The 19,212-nt window shown below is 34.5% G+C and overlaps 1 protein-coding gene across 2 annotated transcripts; it reads right to left on the reverse strand.

Annotated features, from left to right (window-relative positions):
* Nucleotides 1-1,597: 1,597 nt before the first annotated feature.
* On the reverse strand, nucleotides 1,598-19,212 carry LOC121997641 (kinesin-like protein KIN-7D, chloroplastic). Of its 2 annotated transcripts, XM_042552160.1 has the most exons (24): nucleotides 18,674-19,212; nucleotides 18,500-18,597; nucleotides 15,240-15,329; nucleotides 13,504-13,556; nucleotides 12,674-12,739; nucleotides 12,543-12,596; nucleotides 11,708-11,767; nucleotides 10,809-10,887; nucleotides 10,630-10,697; nucleotides 9,248-9,310; nucleotides 9,050-9,154; nucleotides 7,721-7,825; nucleotides 7,531-7,638; nucleotides 7,219-7,362; nucleotides 6,940-7,122; nucleotides 6,631-6,789; nucleotides 5,850-5,961; nucleotides 5,740-5,771; nucleotides 3,455-3,595; nucleotides 3,242-3,367; nucleotides 3,109-3,159; nucleotides 2,862-2,909; nucleotides 2,579-2,779; nucleotides 1,598-2,236 (listed from the first exon to the last, which is right to left on the reverse strand). In XM_042552160.1, exons 1-24 carry the CDS (start codon nucleotides 18,922-18,924, stop codon nucleotides 1,739-1,741), a joined length of 2,895 nt encoding a protein of 964 aa, XP_042408094.1. In that variant the 5' UTR covers nucleotides 18,925-19,212; the 3' UTR covers nucleotides 1,598-1,738. The 2 variants fall into 2 exon arrangements, with proteins under 2 accessions (XP_042408094.1, XP_042408093.1); XM_042552159.1 differs by having other exon boundaries at nucleotides 5,740-5,961; nucleotides 18,674-19,211.

Genomic DNA, 19,212 nt, shown 5'->3' on the forward strand with positions numbered 1-19,212 from the left:
AATAAATAGAAATGATTATATTAGAGGTCGACCTCTTGTATTCTAGATTTACTCGGCGAACAAGTAAAGGTAATATTTTTTTAGAATAAAATTTATACACATGGATTATAAAAATAATAATATTAGAAATTCAACTAGATGTTGCTTCATTAAATAAAATAATCAATATTAGGAACTAAAGAACTCGTAAAAAAAATAAAAATGTAGTATTAATTGTTAAACTCTAGAGTTTTTTTTTGGGTATAAAAAGGTTAACCATGGTGGATAAATAAAATTTCTATTTTTTCACCAACCATATAATGTATGAATATATTTATGGGAAGGAAGAAAAATTAGAAGAATTTGAAAATTATAACAGGGGTTTTAGCGATTCTTAAACCTTAGAGGATATTTTTAAAATGAATGACTAAATTGGTTGCTAAAACTTTATGAAACCTCATAAGCCATCCATTCTAATAAGCGTTCCATTCAAATTTATAGAACACTATGCATCACTTGTGTCTTTTAAGTTGACTTTTTAAGTGGGTATAAATTTTACTTCAGATTTATCGGATAATTCGATACATTAATTAGGAAATAAATCTGTCTATCTTCAGATGAAATCCGAACATCTAAATTATCAAAAAAAAAAAAAAAATGGCATTCTACCCGACATGCCAATGAGCACACTATGCCCAAGACTAAATGACCAGGCCAATAGTTGTGAGACTAACTGATCGAACAAACTGAGTCAATAAGCATGACTGAACCATCCATGCTGATGGTCAGGTTAGATTGTTAAAACTGATTAACTAAGGGCCAGCTATCAATTCGCTAGTCAACTAGATCAAGTGGACTAACTAGATCGATCAAGCCGACCTAGTTGGTTAGAGACCGGAGTATGAGTAAACCGACCTCAGCAATCAAATGAAGCAAGAAGATTGAACCAAACAAAGCAAGCAGGCGCAAATGACTGAAACTATTAGATACAATCAATTCGAACTATTAAGAGGCATTATACCAAACAAGAACAAAATAAGAGAGCCAAATAAACTTTGAAACATATGCATCCTTGCATTTTTAGTTTTTTTTATTCATGATCAAGCACGAACCAAAATAAGAATTATTGAAATCTGCTTTTTTTTTTTATTTGTCAACAAAGTAAACACAGGAAATCCAACATCCCATTTCAATTTTCTCTCAAGTAAACAATACCTACTGCATCTCACCACCATAGGATAGCCAATCATCCTCCATGCAGCAATACTCATGAGAAGAAGCATTTGCCATTTGCCCACAGAGTAAAGATTAAACCTTCCAATAAATAACCAAAGGATCCAAAGTTCGGGTCTCAACTACTGCACACTACTAAAAAATTTTCCTTCAGTGAAAAACGGACATAAAAATGTTAGCCATCTAAATAAACCTCCATAAACACTTCCTAATTTATCCTAATAGTCGTGTGACAAGATCAATCACCTCCAAGATTTAATCGATTTGAATAGCTAGATATCTGAATTTCAAAAAAAAAATTAGGAAGAAACATTTATTCTGTTGTGATACATTCTGATGGCCGCAACCTTGCCAAAATGAGAAATTGGAACAGAGGACCAAAACAAATCCACAAAACTAAATTCACATTACAATAAAAGCTCAATGTTTTACAATACTATCTATGCACAACACAGGCTATTTGCCACATGGAACACTGGAAAATCTATCGCAACTACCAAACTGTTTTTTTCACGGTCAGCACTAGTTATGAGTCTAGAATTTCCGGTTCATTTCCTTGAGATTTCTTCAGCTTAGCTACAAGAACCCACATGTTTGCCAATTCATTCTCCAGAAAGGCTTCCTTTTGTTTTGATTCCTCCAGTTTTTTCTGAGTCTCTGCTTCTCTTTGCTCCTTTTCGAGAAGTGCAGCCTCTAGCTCTCTTTCATAATTAGCATTTACTTCTCTCTTTATAGTGACTTCGTGCCGCTTTATGTGGCTCTCTCTTCTGGTGTTCTTTGGAACACTGCTTGCTCTGCGCTGAGTGGAGTTTCTCATAGAGGCTAATTCAGCTGCGAGTCTCTGATTGTGGTTCATGAGTTTTGTTACTTGCTCAGATAATGCCTTCAATTCCACACCTGCAGCTGAAGCCAACCCTTTTGCATATGCACTCTCCTCTGCCAACTTCTGATTTAGGCCTTCTAATTGGTTATTTGCTTCTGTTAGCTCATATACTTTCTGCTTTAGTTCTTTGATTTCAGATACCTATAGCACATTGCACAAAAGATTAATCACAAGCTATCCAGGTGTATATGTGCAAGTTAACCAAACGTTTGATAGAATTTATAAGCAAAAACTAGAATGCATGGATAGATATGAGAAATAGTCAAATTTCAGGAAAAAAAAAATTGTTAAACAAACTATGAAAAAAATAACATTTCATTTAAAGATTTCACATAAAAAATATTCTGTCTAAGATTATCTTATTTTATGGATTACATGTCCAATTTAAATTAAAAAGATATTCCGTCACCTTTGGGGATATATAAAAATCATGGATCAAAGGAATTACTGCTAATGAAATTAAATAAGAAAACAAATACCAACCAGATGTTCTTCATGTTGCAACTTTGAAGATGTATCTTTCAAATACTCATCTTCAAATTTTGTTCTTGACTCCTGAAATAATGTTCCCTCGTAACTGTACTGTGATTTAACACTCATTGACAAATCCTTCATTTCAAGTGCTTGTGAAAGTTGTTGTTTCAAGGAAGTAATAGTTTCTTGCAGTTCTTCACATTCGTGTATCTAATAAACAAATAAATATGAGACTTACTGCAGCTAGTCAATGCATAAAATAGCCCCGCAACAATTAACTAATTAAGCTAACCTTTTGTTGCAGTTGATCCTGTATAATACTGTTATCTGCAGTCTTTACCTGAAAGAGTTTCCTAAATATAAGATAATACATCGAAGTAGATTATACACTTTGACAGGCTACCCGTGTATCTCCAAGTTATAGGTGAAAATAACTGACAGAAGAATGTCAGATGAACAAGAACATTTAACCAGGCTCAGAAATATGCAAGTGATTTGTTAACCTAACATGAAAGAGTGACTGCAGAAAAATTGAGTACCTCTAGCTCAAGAGATTTCTCATTTAGTTGTTCTAGAAGTTCCGCATATGGCTGAAAAAAATAAAAATAAAAACATTTGACCAGGTGGCACCAATCAAGAAACTGATAAATTGAAGTCGGAACAAGAATTTACAGGTGAAACTCCTGAATTTCGCATCCTATTTTGAGCCACCGAGAAAGAGTTAGCCATCTGCTTTTCCAAAGATGCAATTTGTTGGTTCTTTACTTTTACCTCTTCTTTGACCTTCCTCATGTCCATCTTCAGATCAATAGTTATCAGATGAGCTCTATAATCCTCATTTATCACATGGTTTTCTCTCATGAAATAAATGAGGAAAAAAATTACCTGAATCTGTTCATTCTTCGGGCTCTTAGCAGCTTCATCAGAAAGTCGTTTTAGAACACTTGAATGAAGTGCCACTTCTCCAGCAAGAATCTTTAGCTGCTCTTTAAGCAATTCCACGTGATCTATAGTTTTGATGTTTGTCTGGTAAACCATAGAATATGTAAAGAAAAATGAGTTTTCTGGGTAATCAAACATCTTTGTGGAGATCAAAGTGAAATACAACATTATGAAATTCCAAAAGACAAAAAAAAAATAGTTGCGTATTGACAAACAGTAGATTGCTATGAAAACTAAAATAAGAAAGTCATACTGCAATGTTTTAACCATAAAACTAATAGAGATTTTACAGAAAGCTAGAGCAGAAGCATTATTCTTTTTGTGGGCAATAGGATTTGATGCATTATTGAAATACATGGCTAAGCAACTTTTATTGTGAAATATTCATACAGTGTACAGTTTAATTAGTTGAATTGATTGTTAATAACATCTATAAAAGGACAACCCTGTGCAAGAAGCTTCCGTCAATGCAGGTTCTCAAGGAAGAGTCTATTATACACAATCTTAATCAGCATTGCAAGAGGTTGTTTTCGCGACTTCAACCCATACCATCATGTCACACGATAACAACATACCAAAACTCCCCTCCATTGTTAATAAAATCAATAAAAAATCATGCTAAAAATACTAGAACATGTTGGAATTTTATTGAACTCCAACCCTAAAGAGAATAATTAGTTTCAGATGCCAACAAGCAATCCATAGTCATCATCATCAGCAAATATTAGATGATCATAAATAATATTTTTTTGGGGGGTAATGCAGATATCCAGTTCTTTAAACCAACTAATCCTGAAAGTGTTGGCTTCTACAGAAGTTTCCTACCAGCCAGCAAGGTAAATCGGGAGTGCTCGCAGTTGTCCATCCAGAGCGGCCAATGTTCTTAGATTTGTCATCCCACTGAAGGAAAATGTCTTGCAATGCACCGTAGCTGAGATTCCAACCGTAAATGTCTAGTTAACCGCTGGAGTGCCTAACTACTGCACCAAACCCCTAGGGCGATCATAAATAATATTTGATTGTTGACGATGATGACATTAATGATTGATTGACATCCATGAAATTATATTTACCCAATCATTTGCAACTTAAAGTTCTAAGAACCGACATTATATATATATAAAGTATTTGATTGGTGTAATAGCAGCAAACAGTTGCATAATTTATACTTGGTGTTCAACAGAAGATGTTCACTGGCAACTATAAGGCAGATCAAATCTTTTGTCCCCAAATTTTTCTGTCCCCGTGTCCCCTGCCGATCGGACGGACCAGATTATATCTTAAGACATCATGACATCTTTAAGATGTGTGCAGTATCCTCGTGATGTGCAAGGCATCCTTGAGATGTAATCTGGTCCGTCTGATCGGCAAGGGGACACGGGGACAGAGGATTTGATCTCACTATAAGGACCTAAGATTTCTTATCTATATGATGTACAACAGATGAATGAACATAAGAGTCTAAGTTTGCATTGCTTCTCTATCCAATTTTTAATTTGATGTATTTTATTCCATATCATACTTCTCTATCCATTCTAATCTTCATCCAATAAAAAATTTAGCAGTTATGAAACAAAATTATGTTTTGTTAGAGATATTATAGTTTCTTTGTAAAATTAATACACTAGTGATAAAATTCTGTTTAGTTGGCTAATCAACCATCAGTGTTTATTTGAAAATAAATAAGAGGAAAGGAGAAGAAATGACATTGTCAGTTTCTCCTATTTACTTGGAAAGAAGATGAGAGGAGGAAGGAATCTAATTTGATCCAAATCATCAATTATATTTTCTGCCAAATCGGGCAGAAATGGATAGAAATTAAGTTTATTCTCTAATAAACTCAACAAATGGCACACTTTCTTCTTTTTGGTTTAATCCAAGTAATCAAGAAGGTGGAAGCAGGTAAGGTTTGTTTTCCCTTTCCACTCACTTAAAGTACTCTGTTCTCTTCTTCTCCCTCAAGGTAAACACAGCATTAACCATATTTAAACAATTCTAGAAGACAAAAGTGGGCAATTAAACTTAAATATGATAGCAGTATAAAATCAAGAGAAGGAAAATGATCACTAGTCATTCCAAAGAAGTAATTTTGTAAGATCTACAACTACATTAGTTTATTAAAAAAAAAAATCAGCATAAACTGAATAACTAGTAGCAGACTGAATTTACAGCAAATGTAAAAGAAAATGTCACTTGGTGAAGAAGCCAAATATCCATCTATTGCATACCATTGGCGTCTCTTGGGAAGAGAGATCATCAGCTGCAAGTTCTCTATCATTATGCACTTCCAACAGATGATATGCAGGAATACTATCTGGTATTAACGAATTTGACAAACCAGACTCTAAAGGGAAGTGTATGCTCTCTGCTTGAGGAGTTGAAGGTGTTGTGTGTGACTTTGTTCCACTTGATTTGTCACCATCTGATGCTGCCAAACCACTATCTCGTTTCTGGGGCAAAAAAATTGAATTAAGCATGCAACAGAACAGGAGCCAACAAATCAACCCTTATGCAAACTAACAGTAAGCATAGCACATCAGCATAATATTTGCCAAACAAATGCAGCCACATCAATGACATTGAGTTGTGCAGAATTTTTTGGACTATAGGGTTGTCAACATACATCCTTAGCATACTCACTGAAAAATGCAATCCAACAGAGAATAAATTAACCAATGAGGATGAAGTAGATTACACAGACAGTTGTGAGGAATGTCTCAAAAAGATTTTTACTCCTATAATCCTATGGACATAAAGTTAGCAATTTCAAATAAAAAATTTACTAGTATCTTAAAGCATGCATAACTGATAAGGCAAAGCACATACTATCATGATATAATATTCATCTTCCATTATTATGATTTATGACATTCTACTGAATTTTTTTTCAATGTTGCATATTGAGTGTTTTCCCCTTTTTTTCTAAGAACAATATTCCTATTTCTTATTAATTGACGGGGTAAAAGAATCAAAAGTCAGATCCAAAATGTGCTTTCATTCTAAATGTTACAGCAATACTACAGCAAAATTGCAAAAAAAAAAATATATATAGTAAAAAAACAACCTTACTGAAGCAAAAAAAATGTACTAGCAAGAAGCATGTACAGATAGATGTATACCCTCAATTTGAGCCAGTTTAGAAGCCCATGCTTTCTGTTCTTCTTCTCCTCCTTCAGGACATCATAGTTAGTTTCACCAAATCCTTCCATTGGAGCATAAAAGACAGCATTTTCATTATCTATTATCATATCTCGTCTTCGATATGGGAGATATGCAAGCTGCAGAATTACATGATTTCCCAAATTAGAACTAAATTGCAATCCTTGAATCAAAAAATAGGATATTTGATGAATATTTAGAACACAGTAATAGACTCATAGTTGGTATCTGATCAAGAAAACATAAAAATGAATTACAGAAAATCTAACCTCTTCCTCTCCAAAAGAATGTCTTCGTCTAGCACCAGGGCGTTGAAGAAATCTTGGAGATTGGCTTGTTTTTGTAGACACCAAAATCAGTTTGGTTAAACGTTGTATCCTTCCCAGTAATGCAGCTTTAGCTTCTTCTTCCTGTTCCAGTCTTGATTGTAGCTTGACGTGACCATCTTCTAGCTTTTCATGTTAAGCATTTGTACTAATCAAATTGACAATGAACAGAAAAGATAATTAAAAATTAAAAAAAAAGTTTGAATATATAGAAAAGCCTGCCTTCTGTTTCAAGATAAAGAAATCATCTTCTCCAGTATCTTTATGTGTAACAGTCACAATCCCTCTCTTTAACTGATCTAGCTCTTGCTTTAAGCAATGTATCTCATTTTGATATTTCTTTATTAGAGACTTTTCATCAATTATCTACATAAAAGCAAAACCATAAGATGACAGAAAAACAACCAAAATGAATAATGGAAACATAGTCATACAAGGAATCTAGTTCCTCGATAAATTCTATTTTCATTAAGTTGAACAAAATGTCTATTATATTTAATCTCTTCAGGCATCTATGTAGTCAGGAAAACATACTTTATTTTGAGAAGCTTGGATCTCAATGCATTTTGCACGATGAGCAAATTTCAGTGTATTGTGTGTTTCTTCTGCATTGCTTGATGATGGAGTAACTGTGCAGATGAGCTATACAATGGAAGGAAAATAATTGAAATCAAAATTAGCCATTTAATTAACTGATCTTACATAAATTCAAATGTCAACTTACAGATACACGCCCTTGACCACTTAAAGATGATTGGAGAAGTCGTGTTAATTTTGAGTCTCTATATGGGATATGTGTAGCTTTTCCATCTATTAATTTTGCAATAACCTGAAACAATGTAGTAGTTAAATAAATTCACAGAGATAATCACATAAATGACTTTTGGATTTCATCATCAATCATTATCATTCTATGTTTGTCCCAACTATTTGGGTTCAACTACAAGAATCTTTCCCTCAAGACCTCCATTGAGTTTTCATTTGTGTTAAAAAGTAAAATAGGCCAGCTTAATTTATATAAATATTGCATGCTAGAATAACTCCACCCATGGAAAGTTATCCCAAGTATATAAAAAGTATCTACAAATTTTTTTTCAAATTTCAATATATGAAAAATACATGATTTAACTTACTGGATTAATTTTGTAATAGATAGTACAAAACTAAAATTAATGAAAATAATCTCTCAAACTAATAGAAACCTAATTTTTTAATCCAAAATAGCATTTCCAAATTGAAAATAAATGCACTAATCATCTTTAAAAATGAATGATCCTGGAATTCATATTATCCCGTACTCTTGATAAAGTATTTTTCATTTCTCATGTGCATCCATGATTTAAGATGAAATTAAGCATTGGGTGTCTCTTACAGTTACGGCAACTTTCCTGTTGTAACACATTCTTGTGCTCTCAGTTTTAAATGGAAGAAACTCAATCCCCTAGCAACTAAAAAAAAAAAAAAAAGGGCAGCCCGATGCACGAAGCTCCCACCATGCAGGGTCCCGGGGAAGGATCCATTGTACGCAGCCTTACCTGCTTTTTGCAAGAGGTTATTTCCAGGATTCGAACCCGTGACCTTTTGGTCACATGACAATAACTTTACCGGTGTGCCAAGGCTCCCCTTCAATCCCCTAGCAACTAACCATAGATTAAAATCTCAAAGATAGAACTCTAATATATTTTTGTCTCCAACCCTTTGAATTTGTCACTTCATACTTTTCAAACTGAAGTACCATGTGGAATCTTCAACTTGAGGAATTAAGGAAAAAGATTATAGTAACTAGTAAGTCCTTTTGAAGATTAAGTTAGTTGAAGTGCTGGACCAAATTTTTTTCAAGATCATCACCATTCTCAATCTAGAGAATTGTAACATCAAAGTTTCTGACTATATCAATATTATCCATCTTCAGCTTTGTTCAGTTATTCATGATGAATTTTACAAGATAACTAATTTACAATGGGAAGATCAATCATTGATGTGATCAACACAATAAAAAAAATCTAGCAAAAAATATCTGATATAACAGGAAGCAGTTGTAAAGACAGCTCACAGTTCCAAGAGTTAATAGGCTCTTATTTATATAAGATCCCTCTTTTCGTCTTACTCCAGTAGTTTCAGCCCTTGAGCTCTCTGATCCTGCCAGATCGATGAGGTTCTGCATCCATCAGTGGAAGTAAGTATACAATACTAATTGTTAGGGGGAAAAAAATCCACAAGCACCAGCAAACACATTGACAAAACAAACTACCAGCAGGGAAAAGTTAACAGCTCCCCCTTCCCCACAATCACCACAAGGGCTACTCTCTATTGTCTGTAAGAAGACCAAAAGATTAAGTTAAAGTATAACACTTTTGAGTGTTGGGGACTTTGCGAGCATCTTTTAAGCATTGCAAGGTCAAAATTGAAAACAGTATAATTCATAATGCAAAATCAAGTTTCCACTTCAAGCCAACAAAATGTTTTACCAAATAGCATAAAATCAATACAAATTTGTAGAGATAAAAGGTCATGTTTAGTGTTAAAGACACAACAGCTGCAGTCATGGAGAACTCCAGAATTAGTCAATTTCCTAGCTGTCCATGCTACTGAACATTATGTGACAGGTTTGATTAAAGCAAAAGGCCATAAACTAGTTCCAGGGTTTGATAAAGCTTCTAGACCACAAGAGTTTTGATAAAACTTCTAGAATTTTTGACTTATCAAAACAGTTTTCTAATCCTATGAGTTTCTCTGAGTAAAAAAAATCTTAAGTTTGGTGGAATTAAGAAGAAAGCAACGTCACTTTGGAAATGTATTTTCAAGTGATCATATTTTCAAGTGATCAACCAACATATTGACCCATCTGTGCCAAAGTTACAAGATCACTTTAGACCCATCTCGCTTCCACTTGTCATGTAGAGAAATCCAATCAAGTGTCGGTATCCTAGTTGTTACAGTTTTCTATTTCTTACCATGAGAGATATCGCTTATTTATAATGTAACCAATTTACAGCTACCACCCATGAAGGTGTTCATCTCCATTACCACAAATAATCTATTTTGTGGAATAATCCAGAAAATCACTGTCAAGTACCACAAATGTCTAACATCAAGGCATATAGATTATTGAAGACATATTTACAGGGGACTATTATACTGGCATGTCACTCTGCCTGCTGCTCCATATGCAGCTTGCAGCATAAGAACTCAAGATATGAGCAACTCACAAAAGTGAGCTCAACAGCCAGGGAAGAAAGCTGGAGATGAAAGGAAAAGGGGCTGATACGTAATTTTAAGAGAGGAAGAAAACTTTCTTCCCAAATCATCCCAACATTTTATCCTCCCTCACTTTCTCTTGAAGTAAACTACATTTAAAAATCCATAAAGGATTAAGTTGTGCATCTTAAAAACTGATATGCTGATGAAGCTAGCCACAAATTATAACTAAAATAGGTAACTATAAGAAAGCCATGGTGTTAATACTTGTTTGTGCAAACGGAATGATGCACAATTGCACAGTCAAACACCAAGATAAAACATTTGAATCAAACACATATTTGCTATCTAAAGTTTATCATAAAGATTACAGCTAAACAATAATAAATGCTCAATTTGAATTTATAACCAACATCTAAGTGCAGTATTAAGTACCAGTGTGAAAATTGTATGACTTCTGCTGCTTAGTAAATTGAAGTTATTGGATCCAACGTGTCTATGCTCTATCACCAATTAAGAGATATTTCACCATTAGCATAAACAAGTGCCATCAGTGTAGAAAACATCATAAAAATTCATTTAATAGAATTCACATATTGACATTTCAATTTTACCTTCCCCAGCTGCAATAAGGGAGAGTGCATGTGCAGGAGACAAGACTACTTCCTCCTTAATACCCTCGACAAATGTTCCCTAACACAATAAATATGAAAAATAAGCACACCATTGAATAAATCATCATAAGGATACTGCTAAAGTAGGCACGTAGTATGCCAATGGGCCTCCACAAATAAATTAGCTAACACACATCAGTTGGAGAAAAGTAAAAAAGAACAAGAACTAAAGCTATGTATATATCTAAGGTACTACCATAAGTTTAACTAAATGTAGTCTTACATGGTCATAGATCATAGCATTGGCAGATTACCAATGCCTAAAATGCAGGCCAGAAACACACAAAGGAACAACGACACAGATATAAAAGAAGATTCACATCATTAGACAGTCGCAGTCTCTCAAGTACATAAAAAAATATTGGAAGTAACATGCCTGAGTAAACTGACTGTGCCACATTGCATACAGCAAAGATTACTTGGGAAGACTCATAATGCAATCCAGGAGCAGCAGATGTACAGACAATATGGAAGCATTATATAGAGATTAGCTAATTGGTTAGTCCCAATTAAGGACAACCACCTGCGACCCAAATTCCTAAACATATCAAATGCTCTATGCAATAGAAGGGATAGAGATGTCTCAGAATATAAATCCTTAACATAAAGAAACAAATGTTTAAAGGAAAATATCAATAACATTGATGTAGACATAAATAAATTTAGATATGGACTGAATCAGAATTTTGCTTTATATAAAAGTTCTGGTACAAAGTAGAATAGATAATCAAAAATTTTGTTCCAAAAAAAAAAAAGCATAGCAAACGCAAAAGATGTTTGATAAAATTAACTTGGGGCATAAGCATAGCATCAAGTAAATCAGATGATTAATCAAGCACCTGAGTGTCCTCCCTGATTCGTAAATTTTGTCCTGCTGGATTTAGCAAATCATTGACAACCTGGAACAGCAATCTTGCTAAGCAAAATGTTATGAAAGTATGAATCACAAATGAAATAGATCAACAGTGATATAACTCAAAATTTCATAAATTGTAATTTAAATAAACCATTAAATTACACAAGGTGAGCTAAACACCATTAATGATGTCATATCTACTGTATTCATATATCTAGTAAAATGCTGAATATAACCACTACAAGACCTATAGCTAAGCCATTCCAGTGGAATGAGGACATTATCGCTGATTTAGACGGATTTCTTCATCTCATTCCAGCAGAAGCACCCACTTTGATACTTACTGATGGAGTGATCTACAAAGGCCAAGGACCCCTCAAGAATTTCGTCAGAGCTTCAAATACATAAGTATCTTAATCATTCGGATCACTTATTAAGAAAAAGGTGATATCCAGTATCATACATGCAGGGTAAATCACAGGGGCATTTTTCCCTAGCACAGCGGCCCTATCATCTATGCTTCTATTCAAAATATGCATATCCCTTCAGATATCTGCCATGGAACATTAATATCAATAGTAATTTAGAGTTTTTACATTGAATCTAACGAACAATAGTTTCTCTACATGAGACGAAGGATCTAGATTTAGATCATATCTTCACACTTATTTTTTTAATAAAAATTAAAATTCTTACATAATAATGAGAAGAATGAAAAAGCTTGCAGTCAATGATGAACCAAAGAAAAGAAGGAACGCCTAGCCAATAAGGATGATAAGACAAGTAAGCTCTAGATTGCAGATGTTCAGTAAACAAACCTCATTGTAGATTTCCAGGTATGATACACGAAGAAGAAACTCACGGCTTGGAGTCTAAAATCAGAAGTAGGTGCTCAGATTCTTATAAACCAAATAAAAGCATTTCAGAGGTAGAAAAATATTCAAACTACCTCTTGGATGATACTAAATGCATCTTTTACAGCCAATGGTATGATTCCAGGGGATCTTTGATCTCCCTGCCATTAATCCAAGATAAACAAAATTGATATGAGATTCCTAGATTTACTTACTAGAAATATCAGGTTATATTTTGAGAATGAGCCACTTGACCATCTTTGCTGAATGTTTGATTAACCATTTGTGAATCAAATCTGACCATATATCATCAAGATTTGCTATCTCAATCCATAGTATTTCCCATTTCTAAGAAGCCACTTAAAAAATTGACATCAACATGACTCCAAAATTATATAACACAGATGATCACCCAAAATGGAAAAAAAGAAATTACTGGAAAGGAAAAAGAGAATCACTGAACCATTTTTCATGCACCCACTTAATTCATAGACCAAGGATTGCAATTGCTATCAATATTATTTTGAATTTCTAATTAAACAGTATGCTGATGGTACCTTGGATCAACATTTCAGTATTTAGATAAAGGACATGCAGGTGATAGTAGTAATAATATATGCTACAGTATGGTGAATAATTACTGAATTTATTTATATACCCATTTAATAAACCAAAGGACCATTATTATGAACTTCTAATCAAACAGCATCCTGATAGTTCAGTGGAACAACATTTCAGTATTACAATTAAGAAAGCCATGCAAAGATACATGCTAGGCAAGGACATAATGGTAAATAGCCATGCTAGTCTTTTCAGTTGGATTAGCTGAAGTGTGTTGCACATCAATAAAACAAAGAAAGGAAATTTTCCCTGCATCAGAAGACAAAATATGTAAGCATCTCAACATTAAAGTTGTGGCCCTCACATGCATTGTATGTGTTTTGCCACTGCTTGTAACGCCATAAGCAAAAATTGTGCCTGCGAAGAGAATAAAGCAAGATTCCATTAGAATTCCATGGTATCATTTCAGTCATTAATAAACTCAAACAGTTTAATGTAGCCAATTATTCAAATACATTATCAAGCACTTGAGGACCCTTACGAAAGTGTGTGCAACTCAAACATCAGTGCGAAGCAACATTGTTGCCTAATGCAAGTTGTCTTCTATTCAATGTTCTTTTGAATCTAAATTCAGTTATCATATCGAAGAAAACAAATGATGATAATCAACAACCCTCATGTGGCTTGCTACTAGCAATATCAGTTAATCTGTAGTCATATTACTTATTATTCATTACTTATTAGTGATTTTTGCATTTACAAACTCATTTCTCTATCATGTTTGGTTAAGCTTGAGGACTCGAGCTTCTTTGCAGTTGAGGTTTGCATAATAATAATTTTCAAAGAACACCTATTTTACTCAAGCTTCTTGACTGCGCCAATTATCTTAGGCTTAACTGAATGGGATAAACTGGATCAGACATTGAAGGTTATATGAAGATTATTGTGGCGATCCACAGAAACCTTGATCAATAGCCCCTTTCCTCTTTCCTGCATCTGTATTCTTCTATCTCAATACACCTCCATCCATTATTCAGTGATCACTTTTCTCTGTTTCTCATCATCTGTTAGTTTGATTCCTTCCCTTGATCACTTTGTGTTTGTAGGTTGAATTTGGTAGCAAATTAGTTTGTGTTGTTATGATTGGTGACCACGAGGTACTAACCAGTGAGATCTGGCATCAGTAAGAGTAGTTCTATACTGATCTGTTTAAGTAACAAGTGTTAAGGATATATTTAATATATTTGGTTATCAATCTAGTGGGGTTTTACACCTGATCAGTGGCAAATAATGGATGGATTACAATGCATGTCTCCAGTTAAGAGTGTTGTGGTAGATCTAGCAGATCTGTTGAGGTTCAGCAAGGATTTTGTGAAGATCACTAGCTAAAATTTGAAGTATTGTGATAGATTAAATCATGAAGTTTGTTTTTTCCTATAGATTTTAGATGCTCAAAATGATATTGTAGCACATTTCTAATGACTTTCTTTATAAACCAAGAGAATATCATGTTTGAATAGTCTAATCAAAATGATGCTGCAAACACATCATCATGTTGTATATGTCCGAGCAATATAGCAAGGAAAAGAATTACTTCATGAAAGAATGTACAGTGTCATTACATAGTGTGTCTAGTGATGGCATAGCTGGCAGGTCAAACATTATGCACATCCTAGAATGAAGTCAAACATTGACATGCAGTAACCAGATGATTAAGTGATATGATCAACAAAATATGTTCATTTGATGATTTTAATTCTTTGTCAACAAAAGAATATTTGTTTCTGATTTCATAATCAACAATTATCTGCAATAATTCTCACAAGGTAAATACAACAATAAAGAAGTGATCAAAATTGTATTAATGACAATGTGAAGATTAACATATTTATGTGTAGATATTCAAGCTACAATCAATTGTAGATGAGATGCAACCTTTCCAACATGGACTTAAGAGGAATTAAAACAATCGAGCATATACAGACAATGTAAAACAAATAAGAGGAAACAACTCCTTGTTTCTGTGAGCTTTTTTCTTTGAGAATTGAGTTCAATATCTAAGTAATAAATAACAAAATTACAAAAGGAGAAGGAATTCACCATTGACACCCTCCATAGCACCGCTAACAACATGCTGCGCAGCCACATCATATACATGGCGTGTTGTTGTTGTAGGCCCAAAAACTCGATCTACGATTTCAGGTTAATGAAATTAGTTAGGCAAAGGCCAGATTTCTATCTAGTAAAGGCAACTCGAAGCACACAAACAAGCCTGGATGTAGAGAGCGACAATTTTACCAATATATAGGTTGTTAAAGAAAGAAATTATAATGTTGCGGCCAGAGAAAAAAAGTGTCTTTCTCAGTTTATATGTGTAACAAGTGAAGAACTTTTTTTGCATGAATATCAGTCACTATAGTACCAGCCAAAAGTACTAACACGAAAAATATGTATGAACTTTATAAAATTAACCTTGGTATAGATACCTGCTAAATGGTAATTTCCAAATATAGATCAACCCCAGAGCAAAATATAAACAATCATAAGCCAAATCATTATTTTGACGAAACAAAGGTTTAAAAAAAATAGAAGAAAACAGACATGAGCAAAAAGTAAAGGGAAAACAAATAAAATTGATTGTCTATTGCTCAGATCGAAATCCATCAATCAAATACAGGAGATGGAATTCATTTTCATTTACTCAGAATCTCCCAGTTTTACGAGATGGTCCAACACAGACATGAGCCATGAAACATGTCAACATTATGGTAAACATATCCTTTACTGAAGGCTCCCTTCACTCTTTTACCCTATCAGTATATCCATAACTATGGACTAATTTGATCAAAATTCCAAGATCATTAATTGGGAATTGGGAATTGGGAAGAATTAGCTGATCATAGATTCAATATCAGTTGTTTTTTCAAAGAATGAATTACATTTCACATTAACAAAAAACAACTTTAAATCAAACTGGAGTTATTTGATGTCAACTACACTGAGATAATGTTGAGTTAGTTTAATTGGTCAAGGATGGTTTTGAGCACCAAATGCTACTAACAATTAAGGTGCTTGGAGTAACATTGGAATTTATGTGCTGCACTTTTCTCAAGCTACCTGTGAATCTGAAATTTTTAATATTTCATTTTTAAAAATAGACATAATATAATGGTCTCAATTCTCGGTGATCTGCTAGAATTGGTGCAGGCTCATATAAGCTGGCATAAACCTACCAGAATCAAGAAAATCACAGTAGAAAAATACGTACAACTGAAACAAGTGCCATGGATTGAATGTGAACCGAGAAAATTAGTGTCTTGCCAAACTGGAGCATGCTGCTGAATATGGATGGCATGTAAAGAAGTTTGAGACCATACTTAATATACTTATTAAACAAAAGAGTTCCATTTAGAAACTTTGACAATGCAACACTCTAGAGTATGATGATCTTCAAAGAGATTTTAAATTAGCCTGAGTTGATATAGTCTCCATGAGAGTTAGATATAATCTTCATTAACTCCCATCAAACTAAAGATACCTCGCAATACTAAAATTTAAATATATATATATATATATATATATATATATATTAAGTGACAAGTTTTACAAGATAGAAATAGGCTAAGGTCCTAATTTCTACATTATTCCACCAAAGACTCATGCAATGAGGGAATGTATTGCATGAGAGGAGGAGCTTAGTGACTAGCACAAAAAGGAAGAGATGCAACTTCAATAATCATCTTGTGTCTTGATGGTCTGATCAGGATTAATAATATTTAGTTTACAATATATCCGGTCTCTTTCCGGATATTTGGTTGGGTTTTCTCCTATAATTTCTAGTTTTTCAAACTTGGAGATTAAGGAGTCTAGATTATCCTAGGTCTTAAGCATAGTTAAGAAATAAGTTAGATTAACATAATCCTGTGGATATAGATCATTTGGATCTAAATCTTCTAAGTCCTCTTCTACTTCTGGGCTAGTCTCGCCAAGTAGCATTAGTTTTCCTGTTGAATAGTAAGGCTAGTTTTACATGAATTTTTAATAGTGCAGGGACAAGTGTCGGAAGTAGGATTGTAAGTTTCGGTGATGGGAGGGGTATCACCACGCTTACAGGTGTTAACCTCTAATGGGTAGGCAAAGAGAATAGGAGTGATAACGGGAGTAGAGAGAAAGACAGCATAGTCTTTCGTGAGCAAAAGAGCACGATCAAAAGCAAGGAGGAAGTTAAGACCAAGAATTAAGGGAATGTTTTTATGTGGTAAAGGTCTAACCCATAATTGGTTAAGAAGAATAGAAGGACTGAAAGTGCCGCAATTGGTATAAAACTGAAGTTGGGTATTCTTCATAAATTTGTGGCAAGAGAGTTTTTGGTCATCAAATTGGGTACTGACTAATGGAGTATTAGTTTGTTCGATCAAGTCTGTAGGTAAGACAGATAACAAGAGAGTCTCATCAATAATAGAGGTAGTCGCCCCACTATCAAGAAAGGCATGTAAAGTAAGTTCATCTCCTTGTATGCTTAAGGTACATTGTACTCATATGTCTACTGAATGACCTGAGTTACAAATGCCAGGTGTTTTAATAAAAACTAGATTTGTATCATCAGTGTCATCTGAGATCAAGACGCCTTTTCCCTTAGTAAGAGAAGAACCTGAGGTTTGTTCTTTAAGGTTGGTTAGGTCAGCTTCTAATAAGTTTAGTCTGGTTTTTAAAACTAAGACTCTAGTTTCTAGTAGTGCATTTCAGGTGCTACCACTAACAGTGTGTACTGAAGGAATGGTTGTTTGAAATATTGTTTCGAGACATAGATTACAACATTGTTTTCTACAAAGTTTGTAAATTCCTCTTTTTAACACAGAAGGATAAAATCCACATATGAAACAAGGAACACTATCTGATCCTTCTTTTAAGTTCCATTCATGAGTACAAGTTCGCTGATCGGATCTTAAATCAGTTGAGTTTTGTGGAATGAATTGATGATACATTGAGTCAAAGTCTTCTAAGAGTTTTACTGTGTCATCAAAGTTCATTGCTTCATCCTAACTAGAATAATAAGGAATCTCATACTTTGCAGTTAGATCATAAGATGGCTGTAAAAATGAGTTGATTAAAGTCTAATCTGCCGAAGAAGATATTTCCATTATACATATACCAAGACAAGGAGAGAATACTAAATAAACGATACTTGAACATAACCCAGTTCATTTGCAGAATTATATCTCATCCCAAAATAAAAATCCAAATTGACCAATTGCATAATATTCAGAGTGATTTAAAAAGATGCCGCAGAAGTGTACTAGGATAATACATTATACACCAAAAAAATGCTCTAGAAATTAAATGTATTACATACCACGTACCATAAGCATATGCAAGAATCGGATTATGTTCACTTCGAACAACGGTATCCCCATCAGCATACCAGGCAATCTCCTCTCCCTGACGAATCTCACGTTGACTACACGCCAAAAACCAACCCAAATTACGACGGCTCCAAGGACCAACAAAAGGAAGAGAACAGATCTGATCCCAACCTGAGCGGCCGGAACCGAACAGTAACCGTCACGTTCTCCTTCGATCCCTCCGCGTCCAGGGCCTCACCGTCCGGAAATAAGTACTGCGGCTTGCCTCTCACCGTGTACGATGCTGGAGAGCTCTGTCCGTCGGCGGAGGCCTCTGGTACCTGCCTGGATGACGAGGTCGTCGTCGACGAAGTCGGAGAAGTAGCTGACTTGTAAGACGCCGGCGTCAGTTTCCTCTGCCTCGAATCGTACCGCAACGCCATAGCGAGGTAGATCCGAAGGCCAGACCCCTAAAATCCACGTCCAGTAGATGACCAGGCACAATCTGACACGAACGAGAGCTTGAATCGGAGCCGCATTGGCTTAGATAGATCGAGATGGAGCCAAACGGAGACGAGCAAGATTTGGACGGAGGAAGCGGAGGAGATTCTCTGAGGGTTTTCTCGTTCTCGTCTTGCGGGACAAAAAAATGGGAAGAAAAAAAGCTCGCCTCCTTTTCTCTCTCTCTCTCTCTCTCTCTCTCTCTCCTCGCTTTTCAGTTGAAGGGAGGA

Source organism: Zingiber officinale, chromosome 6A (assembly GCF_018446385.1).
Source record: "Zingiber officinale cultivar Zhangliang chromosome 6A, Zo_v1.1, whole genome shotgun sequence".
Lineage (NCBI taxonomy): Eukaryota > Viridiplantae > Streptophyta > Magnoliopsida > Zingiberales > Zingiberaceae > Zingiber > Zingiber officinale.

Bases quoted from the DNA above. Each gene is read 5' to 3' on its own strand.
- LOC121997641 (XM_042552159.1), bottom strand. From the start codon at position 18,924: ATGGCGTTGCGGTACGATTCGAGGCAGAGGAAACTGACGCCGGCGTCT. The intron at 12,597-12,673 runs GTAGTTTGAATA...TTCTGATTTTAG, and splicing joins CATTTAGTATCATCCAAGAG to ACTCCAAGCCGTGAGTTTCT. The intron at 9,311-10,629 runs GTACTTAATACT...GTCTTCTTACAG, and splicing joins GTCATACAATTTTCACACTG to ACAATAGAGAGTAGCCCTTG.